The sequence below is a fragment of the Delphinus delphis genome, chromosome 19 (assembly GCF_949987515.2).
Source record: "Delphinus delphis chromosome 19, mDelDel1.2, whole genome shotgun sequence".
NCBI classification, from domain to species: domain Eukaryota; kingdom Metazoa; phylum Chordata; class Mammalia; order Artiodactyla; family Delphinidae; genus Delphinus; species Delphinus delphis.
Genome location: NC_082701.1, coordinates 28,938,560 through 28,959,180, shown reverse-complemented (window position 1 = coordinate 28,959,180; position 20,621 = coordinate 28,938,560). Strand labels below are relative to the sequence as shown.

Sequence of the window (20,621 nt, the reverse complement as noted above, 5' to 3'; positions counted from 1 at the left end):
TATGTCAAGAATGAAGGCCTCAGGCAAACATTCCTAGCTGGGATTTATCCATCTATTTTGGTCTGATTGTAAATAGAATTATGTAAATATGGGAGGAGCGAGAGCAGGTTAAGAAACCTATGACTCTACCACAGCTTCACATGACTATCATGAGCGATCTGTGAGTTATCCTTTACCTAGCCCATGCAGCTAGTTGAAGTAAATGTGTTCTGTATTTCCTTTTACAACTGAGATCATAGATTGTTTAAAATTGATATGATGCGATTATTAAGCACGAGATTTCTTAGTCACTGGACTACATCCTTTTGAATACTGTCCTCAACTGTTATACATATAGTCCTCACTTTGCATGTCTCTGTTAACATGAGTTTCAGTTACCACACTTTAGTTAAATAACACTGCTCCCTCAACAACTACCATGATACATTAACCAAATTATTGTATAAAGTACAAACTTTGCTGAGAGCTTTTTAAGCCACAAATCACTGTGTAAATAAAAGAGGCACATCATGAGCAGTGACCAATCACATCATTTCTTTTAAAATCTTTCAGTAACTAGTCAATGTACAAGTATTACTCAGTTCATGAACAGACAGCAAAGTGAGTAGTAGTATCATCTCCTTGTCTCTCAGTGAATAAACCCATGTGATATTTTACAGAAATGGATAATTGAAAGAGGGAATTGGCCAATAAAAATGAAAGTGTAGCAAAGAAAGTAGTTAACGCTGGAAGTGACATTTGAGCCAAACGTAAATAGAAGAAACAGCTGACTGTGAGAATGTTGACAGTGCTGCCATTTGAGAGACCCTAGATACGTAGCCAGGTGAACTTAGTGAAGACGAACTTGAGGAAAGTCATTGTGACAAAAAGGATGAAGACCCAGAGGACTGATGCTGACAAAAATCTTCACATTAAAGGAATTCTCAGATATTTCATGACTGGAAGTACAAAGGATAAAATATTGGAAGCTGATCCAAACTTAGAAGGGGGTATGATAATTCATCAAGGCTTAGAGAAGATGCTCACTCCATATTATAAGTTATACAATGAGAAGATGGCAAGGGCTGTTCAAACTACTCTTGATAAATCTTTTACAAAGAAAACACTTTAATTCCCAATGTTTCTAACATATCCAATTATAGAATGCTGTATAAATATTAGTTTTACTATTTAAAAAAATTTCCCTATTCATTGTAACCAACAGAGTTTTTAATGTCCTGACAAAAATTTTAAAAGTTGTGGAACAGCTGTAATTTTCCCCATTGATTATTAAGATCTTGATGCAGTTTCAGCTTGCATCGTTATTTTTATGGTCCCACACTACTGTGCAAAGTGGGGACTACCTGTATTTGTGTCTGAGGAAAAACACTGGTTGTGAATTCAACAGTTTTGCTTTTGACGTCTTAAGATATTAAAGATTTTATAAATAGTGAGGTACATTATAAAGCTCAAGATTTGTATCTGAAAGGTTAAACTGTTGAGAAGTCTCTTCTTCCTTCTCTCAACTGAAAAAAGCAAAACCTAATAATGTATTCCTTTTTTAGACCAACTGAGGAAGAAGCTGAGCAATTACTGCAGTTGATGACAAGCCGTCCTCCTGCCACACCAGCTGGGGTTCGCTTTGTTTCACTTTCCTTTTGTATGCTCCTGGCCTTTTCTACACTTGTCAGGTACCCAACTATATAATTGTACTATTTTCTCAAGGTCTGCTTTTGTTTATTTATTAAAACACATGTATAAAATTAATTAGGAGCTTACTACAAAATGGTCTAAGATAGGGACATTGGTATTATTTAATAAAGGGATATCAGTAGCATCTCTTGTATGCCAGTTATTTTATTTGTCTTTATCAAAGTTTCATGTACACATTGTTTAAAGGAGTCAAAAGAGTTCTTCAAGATTTGAGGCAAATTGTAGTCCTTATTCCCCCCCTCCCTGTTTCCCCTTCCCTAGAAGCAGCTTCTTTCAGTTCTTTCAGCTGATTCTTTTGGTTTTTACTACCACATCTTTATTAACATGTTTGTATTCGCTACATCCTGATTTTTCGTTTTAGGAGTATTTGTTGACTTCCCACTATGAGAATAAGGAATTAGTTCTCTCTTTTCTCTCTGTCCTCAACATATCTACACATCCTTTCTATCTTCCCATTCTCCCAGTACAGTTATTATTTTGCTTTGACCAATACATAGTTGTTTATGTTACACTATTGGAAGCTCAACCAAGCAGCAGATGATTACTTTTCTTTTGCAAAACTTGTTTCTCCATTAATAATTATCCTGTGTTTTTGTTCTTTGTTTTTCATTTGCTCTGTATTTTGTGTGCTTACATTAATGCGATCTCAAACTCTCTGCCAATCTAAACCTCCTCTCAAGATGTTCAGACTCATTAGATATTCTGCCAGTTTCATTTTCTTGAGGAAATCTCTCCTGGAACATTTTGACCTCCCATCTGAACTGGCTACCTCTGTACCTGGTACACAGCTCTCATCTGGGAATTGCTCTTCACTATTATTTTGGGGACTTGCTTCAGCTGTCCTTTGTTGGGTCTTCTGTTTCCTGCATCTTATGTCTCCATCTTTTTACTTTTTTCTTTTATTTATTTATTTAGTTATTTATTTGGCTGTGCCAGGTCTTAGTTGAGGCACTCGGGATCTTCCTTGTGGCATGCGGTATCTTTAGTTGCAGCACGTGGGATCTTTAGTTGTGGCATGTGAGATCTCTTATTTGCAGCATATGGGATCTAGTTCCCTGACCAGGGATCGAACTGGGCCCCCTGCATTGGGAGCATGGAGTCTTAACCACCGGATTACCAGGGAAGTCCCTCCATCTTTTTAAATTTCCTCCCTCATTTTGCTTCTTTAGAATGGGTATGTGAGAGGTAAATTATTTTAAGACTGGGTATGTCTGAAAATGTCTTTATTCTGCTTTGACACTTGATTGATAGTTTGATGGGGTATAGAATTCTAAGTTGGAAATAATTCCCTTTGAGGATTTTGAAAGTCTTGCTCTATTGTCCTCTAACTTCCAATGTTACTGTTGAGAAATCTGATGACATTCTGATTCCTGGTCCTTTTTGTGGCTTGTTCTTTTTAAATATGGAGTCATGTAGGATTAGCCTTTTGTCCCTAGGGTTTTTTGTTTTGTTTTGTTTTGTTTTGTTTTTGCGGTACGCGGGCCCCTCACTGTTGTGGCCTCTCCCGTTGTGGAGCAACAGGCTCCGCACGCGCAGGCTCAGCAGCCATGGCTCACAGGCCCAGCCGCTCCGTGACATGTGGGATCTTCCCGGACCGGGGCACGAACCCGTGTCCCCTGCATCGGCAGGTGGACTCTCAACCACTGTGCCACCAGGGAAGCCCTGTCCCTAGGGTTTTGAAATTTCTGGATGATATGCCTTTGTATGGGTCTGTTTTGTCTTTCATCTTAGGTTTTTTTTTTTTTTTTTTTTTTTTGGCCACGCCACATGGCTTGTGGGATCTTAGTTCCCCGACCAGGGTCGAACCCAGGGCCCTGGCAGTGAGAGCTCTGAGTCCTAACCACTGGACCTCCAGGGAATGCCCTTATCCTAGGTATTTAGTTAGCCTTTTTAACCTGGGAACTCACAGTGTTCAGTTCTAGGAAATTTTCTTGAACTAGTTTGTTGGTAATATCTACCACATGGGTTTTCTCTGTTTGAAACCTCCTCTTATTTGGATATTGGACTTCCTAAAATTATCATCTTATTTTCTTATTCTTTCTTATTTTCCTTATCTTTGTCTTGTTCTGCATTTTAAAAAACAGCTTTATTGAAACACAATTTACATACCATAAAATTCACCCATTTTAAAGTGTACAACTTAATAAACAATATAATAGTTTTTAGTATATTTACAAAATCATGCAGCCATTACCACAATGTAATTTTAGAACATTTCAGTCACCTCAGAAAGACACTGCCTATACTGCCTTTTAGGATTTGTTCTCAACCTTGTCCTCTAATCCTATTTAGTGTTTAATTTCTAAGAGCTCTTTTTTATTCTGATCTTTTTTTTTTTTTGCGGTACGTGGGCCTCTCACCGCTGTGGCCTCTCCCACTGCGGGGCACAGGCTCTGGACGCGCAGGCCCAGCGGCCATGGCTCATGGGCCCAGCTGCTCCGTGGCACGTGGGATCCTCCCGGACCGGGGCACGAACCCGCGTCCCCTGCATCGGCAGGCGGACTCCCAACCACTGCGCCACCAGGGAAGCCCTGTTTCTTTTTTATACTGTCTACTGCTTCATCGTGGCATGGTTTCTCTGATATTAATCAAAATGATTGAAGGGGTTTTACTTGTTCTGTTTCTTTTCTCTAAGTTTCTTTTTTTCTGCCTTTTTTTGTTCTATATTTTTCAAGTTAGAAGCTTTTTTTCAAGTTTGGTAATTCTTGATTGTCTGTTCATATTTAAAAGTGGGAAACTAAAAAGCAGGTTAGAACTTCTGAATGCATAGATGGGAAACTCTTGGGCTTTTCAGAGTCTTAGAGAAGACTATTGTCTTGCTTGGGGAGTGGAGGCCTATAAATAAAGTGAGGGTTAAGGGCTGGGATGTCTCAGACTGCAGTATAAGCATTCACATAATTCTTCTACTTTCAGAAAGGTGCTCTAGATATCCCTGATTGTCCGTCAGTTCAGAGACACCCTCTTTTACTATATCCAGAGAATAGATCTCTAGTCTCCTCTCTACTGGGGGATGGGTATTCATCTAGGTGTGAAGAATGGAGGTGATTTGGAGGTCTACTGCTCATATAGACTGTCTATATTTAGTTTCTGTCTTCATTCTCACTCCCAGAACTGCCTGGAGTTGTCAGTTTCTGAGGCCTTTGGGGATTCTGTGGTGTAAGTGGTAGATTGGTTTTCCCACCTGTCAGTTTAGTATTCTGCTTTCTCGGGTCTGCTAAGTCAGTTATCACTCATCTGTATTGGCTCTGTCTTCCAATATTTTGTGGTGTTGTCCCTCATCATCATCCTATGCATTTATGCCTTTTAAGAAAATCCCTTTAATGTAGTTTGAATTGTGTGTTTCAGGAAGGTATGAAATTAAGTACGTGAAATGAAGTACTTTCTTTTCTCTTTACCTGAAGTAGTTTCTTGCTTTTTTAAAAAATTTATTTTATTAAATTATAATTGATTTACAATGTTGTGTTAGTTTCTGGTGTATAGCAAAGTGATTCAGTTTTATATATATATATAAAACCTGAAGTAATTTCTAAGCATTGTCTCTAATCCTCATTACTTCTGTAAGGTGGGTATTTTTATCTTTATATTATACATAGGAAAGCTAAAGTTCAAAAAGATTATTTAAATTTCTTGTTCAGGGTCACACTAACAGTGATTAGCAGAGATGGGATTCCCACTCCGATCTGGCAGGCTCTAAAGCTGTAATCTTTCTACTACATAACACTGTCTTTTATTAGTGGAATGATTTAGGTGTGGGTGAGAGTGACCTTTTTAATTTTCTTAGCTTTGGGTAGCAGGCTTTGTAGTTGCTTTTCGTTTTACCTGTTTACACTGCAATGAAGTAGAAGGAGATCAATGAAAATTATTTTTAAAAATCATAATTATTCCCTTTAAACAAGTCATTCTTGTTGGTGTGTTTTTATAACCATTTTTCATATCTGATGAGCCCCTGCCTGTTTCTTTTTACTTTTTGAATAGTGATCACTTTTTTCTCTGTCATTTTGAGTTCTGCTCAAAATGCTTCTATAAACTAAATTTCATTTTCCAGGTAAAAGATGGTCTGAGTTATTACTGTCCTTGTACTCAGTTTGTGACTTTTTGATGATTAAGTTTTAACACTAGATTTTTTTCTATATGAAATAAGTATCAGCTGTTAGTATGTACAGTTAGTTATCCTAACATTTTAATCCCAAAGGACCTTTGTTTTTCCAAGGAATGTGAGGACGTTTACTCTCTCCAACCTTCAAATGCAGTAACTGAGACTTTGAGAGGGTTTGACTATTCATATTCATAGAGAAAAGTAAAGGTTCTCATTCTTCTTTTGTAGAACTGCTTCATATCTCAATGACAATTAATGGCCAATTCAACAAGCCATTATTTTGAGGAAAAAATAATTTCTACCAAAAATAATTCCAGAATGATGTTTTATTCTTATGCTAGTATATCTGACTTAAACCAGTGACTTCTGATATGTTTTATATAGTACGCCTGAACAGGAGCAGCTAATGGTAGTGTGGCTAAGTTGGATGATAAAAGAAGAAGCTTATTTTGAAAGGTAAGACGACTTTTTGTTTCAGTTAGCTAAGTAAGTTTTTCTTATCCCTTTCTTTGGAAATTCATATTTTCTTTTCTGTTTCAACAGTACTTCAGGCGTCTCTGCTTCTTTTGGGGAGATGTTATTGTTGGTTGCTATGTACTTTCATAGCAACCAACTTAGTGCTATCATTGACTTGGTCTGTTCTACTTTGGGGATGAAGGTAATTTCTTTTTATCTTCTTTCTAAAGACGGTGTTTCTAAGCTGGACATTTTCTTGTAATGTTAAGTAAATAGATTGTTTTCATTTTGAAATAATTTTAGTTGTTTAATAGTTTGAAACTATCAAGAGCTCTTAGGAAAAAATACATTATGAAAACACTATTCACAAGAATAATAGGTGTTCTATGTAGAAAACTTAGAAAACACAATAAAGAAGGGAAAGATATAATTCCATGTTCAGAGATATCAGGTACTGTTAATAGTCTGGTATCTGTTCTTTCTTTAAATTGATATACATATTTTGTAATTTTAATGAATTTACCAATATATGATAAGTACTTCCTCATATCCATAAATATTCTAATACAATATAATATTTTTTTTTTTTTTTTTTTTTTTGCGGTACGTGGGCCTCTCACTGTTGTGGCTTCTCCCGTTGCGGAGCACAGGCTCCGGACGCGCAGGCTCAGTGGCCATGGTTTACGGGCCCAGCCGCTCCGCGGCATGTGGGATCTTCCCGGACTGGGGCACAAACCCGTGTCCTCTGCATCGGCAGGCGGACTCTCAACCACTACGCCACCAGGGAAGCCCTAATTTTTAATGGCTGCATTGTAGTTCATCATATGGACCGATCATGATATTCTTAATGGATCTTTTCTTATTTGCCATGTAGATTTTCCAGTTTCTGAATAATGCTTAGATGAATATCCTTATGTATGTAAATATACGCACAGGCACTCATACATGTATATCTTCAAACACTTTTTGGATTATTAGGATGAAGTTCTAGAAAGCAGTACTAAGTAAAAGTATGGTGATGTTAAGCTGTTTAATGTGTATTGCCATATTATCTTCCAGAGAGATTATACCAGTTTAACTGTTCTCATTAGTGAATGAGAGTGCCTATTTTCCTAAACTCTCACCATCACTGGGCATTACCATTCTTTTTAATCTTTGCAAATATGGTGAAAAATCGTCTTACTTATTTTGCATTTCTTTGATTACTGGTAAAACTATGGTTATTATTTTTTATAGTTACAGTTTATATAGAAGTTTTTTTGGGTAGTTTTAAAAAATCTATGTGTTTTAGCTGGTTTATTTCTTTTGTGAAAGGCTTATTGATGTCCCAGTTTTTCTATAGGGATTTTTATTGATTTATTTTTCCTTTTAGTGATTCAGAAGGGCTCTTTATATGTAAATGATATGCTCTTATGCCTTATATAGCATATTGGGTTGGCCAAAAAGTTCCTTTGGGATTTTCTATAACATCTTATGGAAAAACCCGAAGGAACTTTTTGGCCAACCCAATATTTCATTGATTTCAAGACATATTTTACCCAATATTGAAACTGGGATTCATTTCACAGTTGATGTGTAATGTTAATGTGGTAGTGTTTCACCTCTTTTTTTCTTGAAAAGCTACTATTAAATCTGTGGTGCATCTTATAATCCTTATTGTCTTTAAAAGTGGAGAAGTACAGGGCTTCCCTGGTGGCACAGTGGTTGAGAGTCCGCCTGCCGATGCAGGAGACACGGTTTGTGCCCTGGTCCGGGAAGATCCCACATGCCGCGGAGCGGCTGGGCCCGTGAGCCATGGCCACTGAGCTTGCGCGTCCGGAGCCTGTGCTCCACAACGGGAGAGGCCACAACAGTGAGAGGCCTGCGTACCGCAAAAAAAAAAAAAAAAAAAGAAGTGGAGAAGTACAATATAATATGTCGCCGTTGATTTTTCCCAGTCTTTTTTGCCATGTGAAAATTATTATTTTCAATGTGTTCAATACATTAAATATTTCTTTTGTGATTCTTACTTTGTTTTTCTGCTTAGAAATGTTTTTCTTTCCTTAGGTTTATAGAAACGGTCACCTATATTTTCTTCTAGTGTTTTTGTGGCCTCATGTTTTAAATTTAAATTTTTAATACATTTGGAGTTGATTTTGGGTATGGTGTCATGTGCAAATCTTTATAGGTATTATCCAGAAAGATAGCTATCCTACCTCCATTTATTGAATAATCCACTTCTTCCTACTGACTTGAAATGCCAATAATGGTATATTTACTAAGTACTTTTATATGTTGGTTCAGTTTCTGAGGAAAACCACACTTTAATGTTGGGTTTGAGAAGCTACTTCTGAAATAGAGTATTTGAACATTAATTTTATATATCACAGTCATTTTAGATAATAAATTTACCAGAGAAAATTGTGCTTTATATATTTTATTTTCACATGCTGTTGAAATTCTTTTGGTTGTTTTAGATTGTAATTAAGCCAAGCTCCTTGAGCAGGATGAAGACTATCTTCACACAGGAAATTTTTACTGAGCAGGTACTTCTTTTAACTTTATTCTTAGGTACTTTAACTTTCTTTTACAACATTCTTTGGGGAAAAACTTGTATGTTTCAGTTTAGGAGCATTATATAGTTTTTTAAATTCCTTTTTAGTTTCCAGTGATGATTTATTTAATCTTAGAAACTTCTGTAAAGAATAATCCTATTTAAAATTTACTTTTAAAGCTATTTACTACATACAAAAGCATGTAATAAATAAATTTACATATTTTGGAGACTTTGAATAGATACTTAAGAATATAGTCTTAGATATTGATGGTAGCAGTCTCACATAGGGTAATCAACTGGTATTGTCAGGAGAAAAATAACATAGAAACCTATTTAAACCTTTTCAGCTGTGAGGTGCATGTCTAACTAGATGATAAGCTAGAGTCTAAATTTCTTATTCTAGTATTTACCTGTTCTTATTTAGTTTTAGCACTTTTGTCCATGGGTAATCCTAATGATATTTTATTTTTCCAGTGATGGAGACTATTCTTTTTTTTTTTCTTTTTTAAAAATTGAATTATAGGTGATTTACAATATTGTGTTAGTTTTAGATATATAGCAAAATGATATGGTTATACATATATATGTGTATATATCTATATTCTTTTTTTATTCTTTTCCATTATAGTTCATTACAATATATTGAATATAGTTTTCTGTGCTATACAGTAAATCCTTATTGTTTATCTGTTTTATATATGATACTGTGTATCTGTTAATCCTATACTCTCAATTTATCCCTCCCCATCCTTCCCCTTTGGTAATCATAAGTTTGTTTTCTATGTCTATGAGTCTGTTTCTATTTTGTAAATAAGTTCATTTGTACTGTTTTTCAGATTCCACATATAAGTGGTATCATACAATATTTTTCTTTCTCTAACTTACTTCACTTAGTTTGATAATCTCTAGGTCATTCCATGTTGATAAAAATGGCATTATTTCATTCTTTTTTATGGCAGAGTAATATTCCATCACACACACACACATACACACACACACACACACACACACCATTCATCTGTTAATGGACACTTAGGTCACTTCCATGTCTTGGCTATTGTAAATAGTGTTGCCATGAACATTGGGGTGCGTGTATCTTTTTGAATTAGGGTTTTTGTCTTTGACGGAGACTATGCTAAAATTTAAAATTAATTCCTGGGACTTCCTTGGTGGCGTGGTGGTTAAGAATCCGCCTGCCAATGCAGGGGACACAGGTTCGATCCCTGGTGCAGGAAGATCCCACGTGCTGCAGAGCAACTAAGCCCATGCACCACAGCTTCTGAGCCTGTGCTCTGGAGCCTGCAAGCCACAACTACTGAAGCCCGCGTGCCTAGAGCCCCTGCTCTGCAATTACAGAAGCCACTGCAGTGAGAAGCCCATGCACCGCAACGAAGACCCAATGCAGCCAAAAATAAATAAATTAATTAAGAAAATAAATAAAATTAGTTCCCAGGTTCATTTATCGATTTAAATCTCATAATACAAAAATATGTATATATTAAAAAATAAAATATTTGAAAATACTCATAGATCTGTAATTCTTGCTTCTTTTTTTTTTTTTTTGGCGGTACGTGGGCCTCTCACTGTTGTGGCCTCTCCTGTTGCAGAGCACAGGCTCCGGACGTGCAGGCTCAGCGGCCATGGCTCACGGGCCCAGCCACTCCGCGGCATGTGGGATCTTCCCTGACCGGGGCACGCGGACTCTCAACCACTGTGCCACCAGGGAAGCCCAATTCTTGCTTCTTTTAGTTTAATTAATGTTCTCGGGAATTCCCTGGCAGTCCACTGGTTAGGTCTCTGCCTTTTCACTGCCAAGGGCGTGGGTTCAATCCCTGGTCAGGGAACTAAGATCATGCAAGCTGTGTGGTGCAGCCAAAAAAAAAAAATTCTCATTCCTTTACCAAACTCTGCCTTCTCCCATCAATGCACATACACTCCCACATAACAGTCACACATAGGATGTAGGAGACTCATAAGTTATTTTTCATGTGTTTAGTTTGGACTAACTGGAAGACACCTTTGGGGAGGGTCTCTGAAAGACAATTAGTGGTCTGTGCATGACACAGTGAGAATAACAATAAAAATTCCTGTTTATATTTATGTGATACTTTATAAGTCACATATATTTTTCCAAAGAAATTTATTTCCCTCTCGCAAAAACCTTTTGAAGCAAGTAAGACAATATTGTCTCGTTTTGTAGATGTGAAAATAGACTCAGAAGATAAAATGACTTAGCTAAAGTCATTGAGCCCAGATTTTATGATTCCAAATTTTATATATTTTTTAACCTTACTCTAACCCCCATCAACATATCTGTGTTCAGAAGCAACTTTTAAAATGTAGAGAACTTTACAAATACCTAAATATTTGTATGATGCTACCTCATCACTCAAAAATAATTAAATCACGTAATAATTGGTTTTTATCATTCCTTCCTGAGGACCACATTTGTATTAAGTTTTGACAGTCTAACTGGCTAATCCTCCCTCTTTCAGAATAATTTTATATTTGGTTCTGTCATATGTATTAATACTATTTTTCCCTTTTAGGTTGTCACAGCTCATGCAGTTCGTGTCCCTGTCACCAGCAACCTGAGTGCCAACATTACTGGATTTTTGCCTATTCATTGTATTTACCAGCTTCTGAGGAGTCGTTCCTTTACAAAGCACAAAGTATCAATAAAAGTATGACCTTACATTTATATTTCCAGCTACAACCTAAGTTAGTGCTTTCTTCCCAGTTCCGTTTCAGTTTGTAGACCTTTGCTGTGGGTTTCGTGTGTGAAGTGTGTCTAGTTACTAGTCGTTTATATAGTTATAGTAATTAGGCTCTCAATATCAGATTTTTTTTTAAAATTTTTTTTTGCGGTACGTGGGCCTCTCACTGTTGTGGCCTCTCCCATTGCGGAGCTCAGGCTCCAGACGCGCAGGCTCAGCGGCCATGGCTCACGGGCCCAGCCGCTCCGTGGCATGTGGGATCTTTCCGGACCGGGGCACGAACCCGTGTCCTCTGCATCGGCAGGTGGACTCTCAACCACTGCGCCACCAGGGAAGCCCAATTTCAGATTTTTAAAACAGTATAACTGTTCAGTTATTTACAAAATGTACACTAGTACCTTTTAAATTCTCAGTAATATCGTTTAGCTATTTCATTAAACCTTAGTAAAAATTGCCGTTTTCTGTACTTGGTTTTGTTCACCAAACTGAGAAAGTTGCTGGTTAGCCATGACCAGTATTTGTACATTTGTCATAAGGATATCTAACATCTAACTTGAACATATTTTTGATATGTTTTCAATTTGTTATGTAGTTGGCTATACCAAACGGTTAAAAGGTCCTCTAAAGAAAAGGCTGAACTCCAGGAGGTAAAAGAACTCTGTTTGGACCATTTCTAAGAGGCAATTTTATTTATAAAGAACCATGAACAATATATACATTGATATATCACATTTAATTATCCTTGTTATCATGATTTAGTGAAGTTATTTTCCATCTTGATTGTATCGTCTGCTTCTTTATATTTTTAGCAATATAATAGATAAGAATTAAGAGTCCAAATGCACACCCAGCGTATCTTCTTGGCCTCTATTTGTGTAGATAGTTAATCTCCCATAAGTGGTTGTCAGAGTCACTTTCTTAATCTGTCTGAGGGTTTGTTGTGGAGAGCTGTCCCTCTCGCTAAATTTCTTTCTGTTGTGGGGTCTTCTACAACAACACATATGGTGCTCTAAATACTGATATAGAAGGGACTTAACAGTGTTTTTCCCACTACTTGAAAACTAATAGATTAAAAACCCGAAGTCCAAACTCAAAACTCATCATTTTAGATTTATCTTCCACTTCACGGTATTCTCAACTTTAGGGTATAAAAGTATTTCCTATTTTTAAATCAAAGACAACTGTGAAACTGGATAATTAATAACTGCTAAAAGTTAATAGTTTCACTGATTCATAAATAATGTAATATTATATGTGCTTTTAAAATTTTGCTTGCCTTTTCTTATTGCCATAATTGATTTGGTGCCTGCAACCTTCTTTTTTAGGACTGGATTTATAGACAGCTCTGTGAAACCTCCACTCCACTCCATCCTCAACTACTTCCTCTGATTGACGTGTACATAAATTCTATACTTACTCCTGCATCTAAATCTAATCCAGAAGCCACAAATCAGCCAGTCACAGAACAGGAGATACTCAATATTTTCCAAGGAGTCATTGGGGTAAAATAGTGGCTTTTCTACATTTATTAGCTTATTTTTCTTTTATTCTTTGGACTGACTCCATGTTTTTTCCCTGATTATTAGAGGAGAACAACTTCTAGGTGGTTCTGAATTTAAGATGGTATTCAGTTTTTTTAGATTACTTATAAATATTAAAAGAATGGTATTAGTTCCAAGTAGTTTGTTGAATAGGCACTTTTTGAGGAATTCTTTCAAGAGCTCCATTTTCCTTTTGTTTTTTTTTGGCCGCGCTGTGCCCCTTGCATTGGGAGTATGGAGTCTTAACAACTGGACCTCCAGGGAAGTCCCAGGAGCTCCATTTTAAAGCTTAAGGAGTGCTGTGGAAGTTGTGTGTTTACCAACGGACTACATGACATTTCCACACATTCAACCAGCTTTATTTAGTTTCCTGGGGATCTGAGATCTACCTAGACTATTAATGGAAAACTTGAAGAAAATCTTTTTTCTCCAAATATACTTAACTGTCCAATATCATTTTTAGGAATTATTTTCTTTGTGGTAATTTCAGATAATACTTGAGACTCCTGTAAAGCTTTTTGAGAAGCAGCCTGATGGGGCTGCTGTTGCCTTTTTTTCCCTATCTTCTTTTTTTTGTGGTACGTGGGCCTCTCACTATTGTGGCCTCTCCTGTTGCGGAGCACAGTCTCTGGACGTGCAGGCGCAGCGGCCATGGCTCATGGGCCCAGCTGCTCCGCGGCATGTGGGATCTTCCCGGACCGGGGCACGAACCTGTGTCCGTTGCATCGGCAGGCGGACTCTCAACCACTGTGCCACCAGGGAAGCCCTATCTTCTTTTTTTTTAAAAAAACAGTAACTTTTTAAAAATTTTATTTATTTTTGGCTGCGTTGGGTCTTTGTTGCTGCACGTGGGCTTTCTCTAGTTGCAGTGAGCGGGGGCTACTCTTCGTTGCGGTGCATGGGCTTCTCATTGCGATGGCTTCTCTTGTTGCTGAGCACGGGCTCTAGGGCGCGCGGGCTTAGTAGTTGTGACACGTGGGCTCAGTAGTTGTGGTGCACGGGCTTAGTTGCTCCACGGCATGTAGGATCGTCCCGGACCAGGGTTCGAACCCATGTCCCCTGCATTGGCAGGTGGATTCTTAACTACCGCATCACCAGGGAAGCCCCTTCCTATCTTAAAAACTGTTAAGCATGTTGCTTTTCATCTCCCAAGCCATCTCAAATTTAACTTAGACTTCAAGTTGTCTCTTTGAGTTTAATGCGAACACAGCAACACTTCTCCCAACTTGTTCCAGCTTGGGAGCAGCAACACTGAATAATCTATTTTGAATGCTTTTGCTATCAAAAAGCACTCATGAAATTTAACAGTATTTTAAAGTATTTATAATATTACCTCCAGGGTGACAACATCCGCCTTAATCCGCGTTTCAGTATCACAGCACAGCTTTTGGTGCTTTATTATACACTGTCTTACGAAGAAGCTCTCCTAGCAAACACAAAGACTTTAGGTAAGTTGTGCATAGGCGAATGTTTCTAGTGATAGTTCATCTTATTTGCTTATATTTTGTTACTCTCTAGGCTGCTGTATGAGAAAATAAGGTCAAATATTCTAACAAGCTCCAGCATCATTCTACAGTCTTTGCAATGGAGGCATTGTGTACTCTGATGCATAAATACATGTATGTGTGGGCATATAGCCACCTCTTAAGGCTCAGTGCTGCTTTTAGCAGGCTGAATTAATGGATAACTGAATTGTTTGTATTTTAACAATTTTAGTGACCTTACTAACTAAATGTAAATTAAGAGATAAACCTAAAGGAACTGCAACTGAAATATTTTTACTTGATTTCAATCTGTGCCCTATTCTTCCTTCCATTAGTGTGAAGAGTAACAGTCTAATCAAAGCAGTAGAAAAAACTAGTAGTAGGTTTTCCTTTGCCATTGAAATTATCACTGAACTAGGCTTTCAGACTTAGCTATTTCATATAATATCAGAAGGTTAGATTTAGCATAAATGATATCAGTATAAAGTAGTACGTTTTCCTCTATTTGAAAAAGAATATTCACCTGTATTTTAGGCTTGTTAAATATATTTAGTTCCATATTTGAAACACAAAGAGTGTCATTAAAAAGTCGAAGGCATATAATGCAGGGAGAATTCTTTTAAGGGAGGTAATTTGTCATAGCTGAGTGGTTTTACTTTTTGAAAGTTATAAATTAAAGTTACTCTTCAGTGTGTGGCAGACCAGTTTCTTTTATTTTCCTGAAGTATTGTGTTTTAAGTATTCTGTGCATTTCTCAGCTGCTTTCTTTTCTGACTACAGGTGTCAGGGTTGTACAGATGATATACCACAACTGTAATTATAGTCTTTGTCATATCGGGGACAAGATGGGCTAATAATAAGCATTAGGGGGCTCCCACTTTTATCCACATGTAATGAATTCTGTTAAGGAATATGACACTTGTGATTTAATGGATAGTAGAGGAATGAGTTACGAGGAGGTATTCTGGGGAGAACTCAGACCATTAATACTGTAGCAGGGGACTAAGATACACCCTTAGTTTTTGTTTAACTTAATGTCTAGCAAAAAAAATCTTAATACAGAAAAGTACAGAGACTAGTGTAGCCAACTTTTGTGTATATACCATGCAGAATTAACAGGTCACTCAGAATTTTTTGGACTGGAAGGACCTTTAAAGATTATGTATCCCAGTCCCCAATGACATGCTCAGTTCAACCCTGGTTCGTGTGAAGCTGCTCTTCTTTATGCAATAGTCTGATGGATCTTAATTGGAAAGTTAAGGATTTTAGGCTAGGAGTACAACCCAGCCTGGATTGAGTCTTGGAAAAGGAACTGGGAGATTAGAGGAAAGTTGTTAGGTTTTTCTAAGATTCTAGGCAAGAGATGGTGGTGGTCTGGACTGGTAGCAGTGTATATGTATTTTTTTCTTTTTTGGCTGCGCTGGGTCTTCATTACTGCGCGCAGGCTTTTCTCTAGTTGTGGCGAGAGGGGACTACTCTTCGTTGTGGTGCACTGGCTTCTCATTGCGGTGGCTTCTCTTGTTGTGGAGCATGGGCTCTAGGCACGCGGGGTTCAGTAGTTGTGGCATGTGGGCTCAGTAGTTGTGGTTCGTGGGCTCTAGATCGCAGGCTCAGTAATGCTGCAGGGGCTTAGTTGCTCTGTGGCATGTGGGATCTTCCTGGACCAGGGATCGAACCGTGTCCCCTGCATTGGCAGGCAGATTCTTAACCATTGCACCACCAGGGAAGTCCCTGTATATGTATTTTGAGGGTAGAGCTGAGAGGTTTTGCTGATGGATTCATGAGGTTTGAGAGACAGGAGCCAAGGTTGATGTGGAGGCTTTTGGCCTAACCTATAAAATGGCTATGGACTGAAATAAATGAGCAGGTATGTGGGGGATCAGAAGCTCGTTTTGGATGTATGGAGTTTGAGATGTCTGATAGACTTTCAAGTGGGGATGTTATGGAAACAGTTGTAAATACTGGCCTAGAATTTAGGGGAGATACCAGCACTGAAGCTTTGAGATTCTTCAGCATATATATGGTATTTAAAATCATGACATTAAGTAAGATTACCAAACGGGAAGGCGTAGGAGGAGACTCAGGAGGATGTGTTGTCCTGGATGCCAAGGAAAGAATGTTTCAAAGAGGAGAGAGAGATCACCTGTGTAAAATGATGTTGATGGATCAAGTAAGGTTAGGACTCAGCTGATGACCGCATATAGCTTGCTGGAGGTCCTTTGACCTTTACAGTTTTATTAGTAAAGTGAACACTTGTTTTTAGGATGAAAGCCTGATTGTAGTGGATTCAAAAGAAAATTAGAGGAGATATACTGGAGACAGTGCGTACAGACAGTTCTTTTGAGGAACTGTAAAGAGAAGGAGAGAAATGAATGTGATAATTGGAGAGGAAAATGAGGTCAGGAGAGGACTTTTTTTTTTTTCTTTTTAAGGTGAAAGAGCTAAGAGAATGTTTGTATTCTGTTGGGAGTAATCTAGTAGAGAGGGAAGACTGATGAGAGAATTCCTGGAGGGATGTCCTTGATAAGTGAGAGGAGATGGGATGTAGAAGACAGATGGAGGGATCAACCTTTCCTTGGAGAATTTTTTCCCATAGTTCAGGAGATTTTTTTCTAGTCTAGTTTCTTATCTCCACAGGGAATAAATAATTGGAGAATATGTCACAACATGAGAGAATTTTGCTTTTCCACAGCCAAAAAAGATAAGTATTCTTCCTCAAATTTATTCCTACCTGTGAAGTTGTGTTGTAGTTTCAGTAGCTTGTTAACTGGTCTGTGGTTTTGGTCTTTATATTAAACATTATTAGCAGCCACCAGGTAGCTGTAGAAGCTCAAATATGGAATTCTGACACTTGAGATAGAGCCAAGTATTAGAATATCACAGTCATTAAAAAATGGGTTTGTATATGTACATATTTTTTCACATATGCATATTTTTGATTTGTTTTAAAATATTTATAATCCATGTGTATATATTAATTTTAGTTAAATAGTGTATTGATCCAAAAGAATATGTGTAAGAAATAATAATACAATAAATCCCTGTGTACTAATACCCAATTAAAATATGAGCATTACCATTATATTTCCAGTTTTTATACTTAAAAATGTTTCCTATTTATTATATCTGAAGACTTTATTACTAGGTAAAAGTTTGTTTTTACATGCTTTTGAAGTAAAAACAATACTAATGAATATTGAACATATGAGAAACTGTTTATCTGCTCTTAAAGCAGCCAGTGGGATCCTAAACACAGTCTCACTCCTAAGTAGCTAAAAGTATTACTTGCTTAACTCTCTCCCTCAAGCTTAACTTCATTTAAAAACAGGGTCTGGCTGCCTTTTCTGCTTCTGTCCCGTTTCGTGTGAAGTTTCCTCCTTTGTCAGCAGCAGAACAAGACACATACTGTGGTATTTGGGAAACTGTAATGTTTACTGCCTCTGAATTCCTGAACTTGAAGTTTTTCTTTGCACCCGATAGTTAATTATTTTCTTCCTAGAAGAAAGTTAACTCTAACTGCCTCTTTCAAAATGCAAAAACCTTTAAGCAAACACTGGCAGATGTTTTTTCTTGGCAGCTTGAAGTTTCAGTGCTGTAAAATCAAGTTTGACCAAAAAAGGTTCTAAGAGTTAAATGATTGTAGTGTAGAGTAACCGTATAAGAATTTTAAACTTATTTACCTGATTGCTTTCATATCTTAATGCAAAAGAACTGGCTTTTAAAATAAAAACATTTATTAAAAGTGTGTTTACTGGAGGAAATTGAGGAAGTGAAAAATGTACAAAGACCAAAGTAAAACCACCCATAATTCTGCTGCCCAGAGGTAATCACCATAGAATTTTGCTAGAAAACCCTTTAGTCTTTGCACATATGATAACTTTCACAAAGTTGGAATCATATGTTTTTAATCTACCCTTTTAATTTTTTACTTATTTATTTGTTTTTTTGCGGTACGGGGGCCTCTCACTGTTGTGGCCTCTCCTGTTGCGGAGCACAGGCTCCGGATGCGCAGGCTCAGCGGCCATGGCTCACGGGCCCAGCCGCTCCGCGGCATGTGGGATCTTCCCAGACCGGGGCACGAACCCGTGTCCCCTGCATTGGCAGGCGGACTCTCAACCACTGCGCCACCAGGGAAGCCTCAGATTTGAATCTTTGAAAGCGACACGTTGGAAGAAAATTGGAAGTGTGATTGCTCATGTTGAATATATAAAACCAATGATCTTCCCATAGGCCTTTCATAATTATAGTTTAGTCTTTTACTGGAAGATTAAGTATCCTTGATGTTGTATTTCACAGAGATGTTAAAGAGAAATAATTGCTTTAGGTAGGGCTTCATGGGCTGCTAGTTCTTTGATGGAATTATTAAGATGTGAACAGGATTTTGTCTTCAGTTTCATAGGTCCAGAAACTTAAATGTTGATACTTTACCCTAAGTTGATCTTGGGGACTCTAGATCTTAATAATACTGGCTAACATTTGCGTTCTTGTTATGTGCCAAACACTACTTGAAGCTCTTTACACCTGTTAACTCATGTAAACCCTCACAACAATTCTGTGAGATAGGTACTGTTGTTGTCTTTATATAACAGGTGAGAACACTGAGGCACAGGGAAGTTAAGTGACTTCCCTTAGTTGTAAGGGTTGGAACCAGGATTTGACCATCACTGGAACTTATATATATTTAATATTAATCCGTTTTTATTATTCAAAATAATCTATCTTTACTAGTGTATATTAGCATTTTGCCTAGTTATAATCAATCTATCTTAATACCATTTTATATTCCATTTTTCCTCTTTAATGTTATTTTGTACAAACAGTAATATTATTTTATATCCATCAAGATGGGCCACAGAGTTGTGGTTTCAAATTGGTTTTTAGTATTGAATTTCTTTTTCTTTTTTTTTCTTTTCTTTTTTCTCTTTTTTACCGTTTGACGCTCTTCCCCTATTTCTTTTACCCCTCATCCCCTGCTCCTCTGGCAGCCACCAATTATTTCTCTGTATCTTTGAAGGTTTTTTTGTTTTTGTTTTTTTATGATTCCACATATAAAAGAGGTCATATGGTATTTGTCTTTCTCTGTCTGACTTATTTTGCTTAGCATTATGCCCTCCAGTTCCACCCATGTTGTCACAAATGGCAAAGTTTCATTCTTTTTTATGGCTGAATAACGTTCCATTGTATGTATATGTGTGTGTGTGTGTGTGTGTGTGTGTGTGTATGTGTATGTATCTCATATTTTCTTTATCCATTCATCCATTGATGGACACTTAGATTGTTTCTATATCTTGGCTATTGTAAATAATGTGGCAGTGAACATGTGGGTATATATAATCTATTCAAGTTAGTGTTTTCATTTTCTTCAGATAAATACCTAGATGGGAAATTGCTGGATCATATGGTAGTTCTATTTTTAATTTTTCGAGTAACCTCATACTGTTTTCTTTCTTTTAATTAATTTATTTTTTATTTATTTGTTTTTGGCTGGGTTGGCTCTTCATTGCTGTGTACGGGCTTTCTCTAGTTACTGCAAGCAGGGGCTACTCTTCGTTGCGGTGTGCGGGCTTCTCATTGTGGTGGCTTCTCTTGTTGTGGAGCACGGGCTGTAGGCGTATGGGCTTTAGTAGTTGTGGCATGCAGGCTCAGTAGTTGCGGCACACGGGCCCTAGAGCGCGTGGGCTTCAGTAGTTGTGGCGTGTGGGCTCAGTAGTTGTGGTGTGTGGGCTTTAGGATGCGCGGGCTTCAGTAGTTGTGGCTCATGGACTTAGTTGTGCCACAGCATGTGGGATCTTCCCAGACCAGGAATTGAGCCCATGTCCCCTGCATTGGCAGGTGGATTTTTAACCACTACACCACCAGGGAAGTCCTTCCATACTGTTTTTTATAGTGGCTGCACCAATTTACATTCCTACCAATAGTGCACAAGTGTTTCCTTTTGTCCTTATCTTCATCAACACTTGTTTATTGTCTTTTTGATAATACTCCTTCCAACAGGTATGAGGTGATAGCTTATTGTGGTTTTGATTTCCATTTCCCCGATGATTAGTGACGTTGAGCATCTTTTCATGTACCTGTTGTACCTCTGTATGTCTTCTTTGG

General features: G+C 37.6%; 1 protein-coding gene across 8 annotated transcripts in view; it reads left to right on the top strand.

The window, feature by feature from the left end:
* Nucleotides 1–20,621, top strand: part of INTS2 (integrator complex subunit 2) — a 53,582-nt gene that overhangs the window by 13,013 nt on the left and 19,948 nt on the right. For all 8 annotated transcript variants that reach the window (XM_059997299.1, XM_059997306.1, XM_059997300.1 and 5 more), the window contains exons 9-15: nt 1,545–1,670; nt 6,173–6,244; nt 6,332–6,446; nt 8,701–8,769; nt 11,330–11,464; nt 12,823–12,999; nt 14,378–14,486. In XM_059997299.1, coding sequence (XP_059853282.1) covers nt 1,545–1,670; nt 6,173–6,244; nt 6,332–6,446; nt 8,701–8,769; nt 11,330–11,464; nt 12,823–12,999; nt 14,378–14,486 — 803 coding nt within the window. The remainder of the gene's footprint in view (nt 1–1,544; nt 1,671–6,172; nt 6,245–6,331; nt 6,447–8,700; nt 8,770–11,329; nt 11,465–12,822; nt 13,000–14,377; nt 14,487–20,621) is intronic.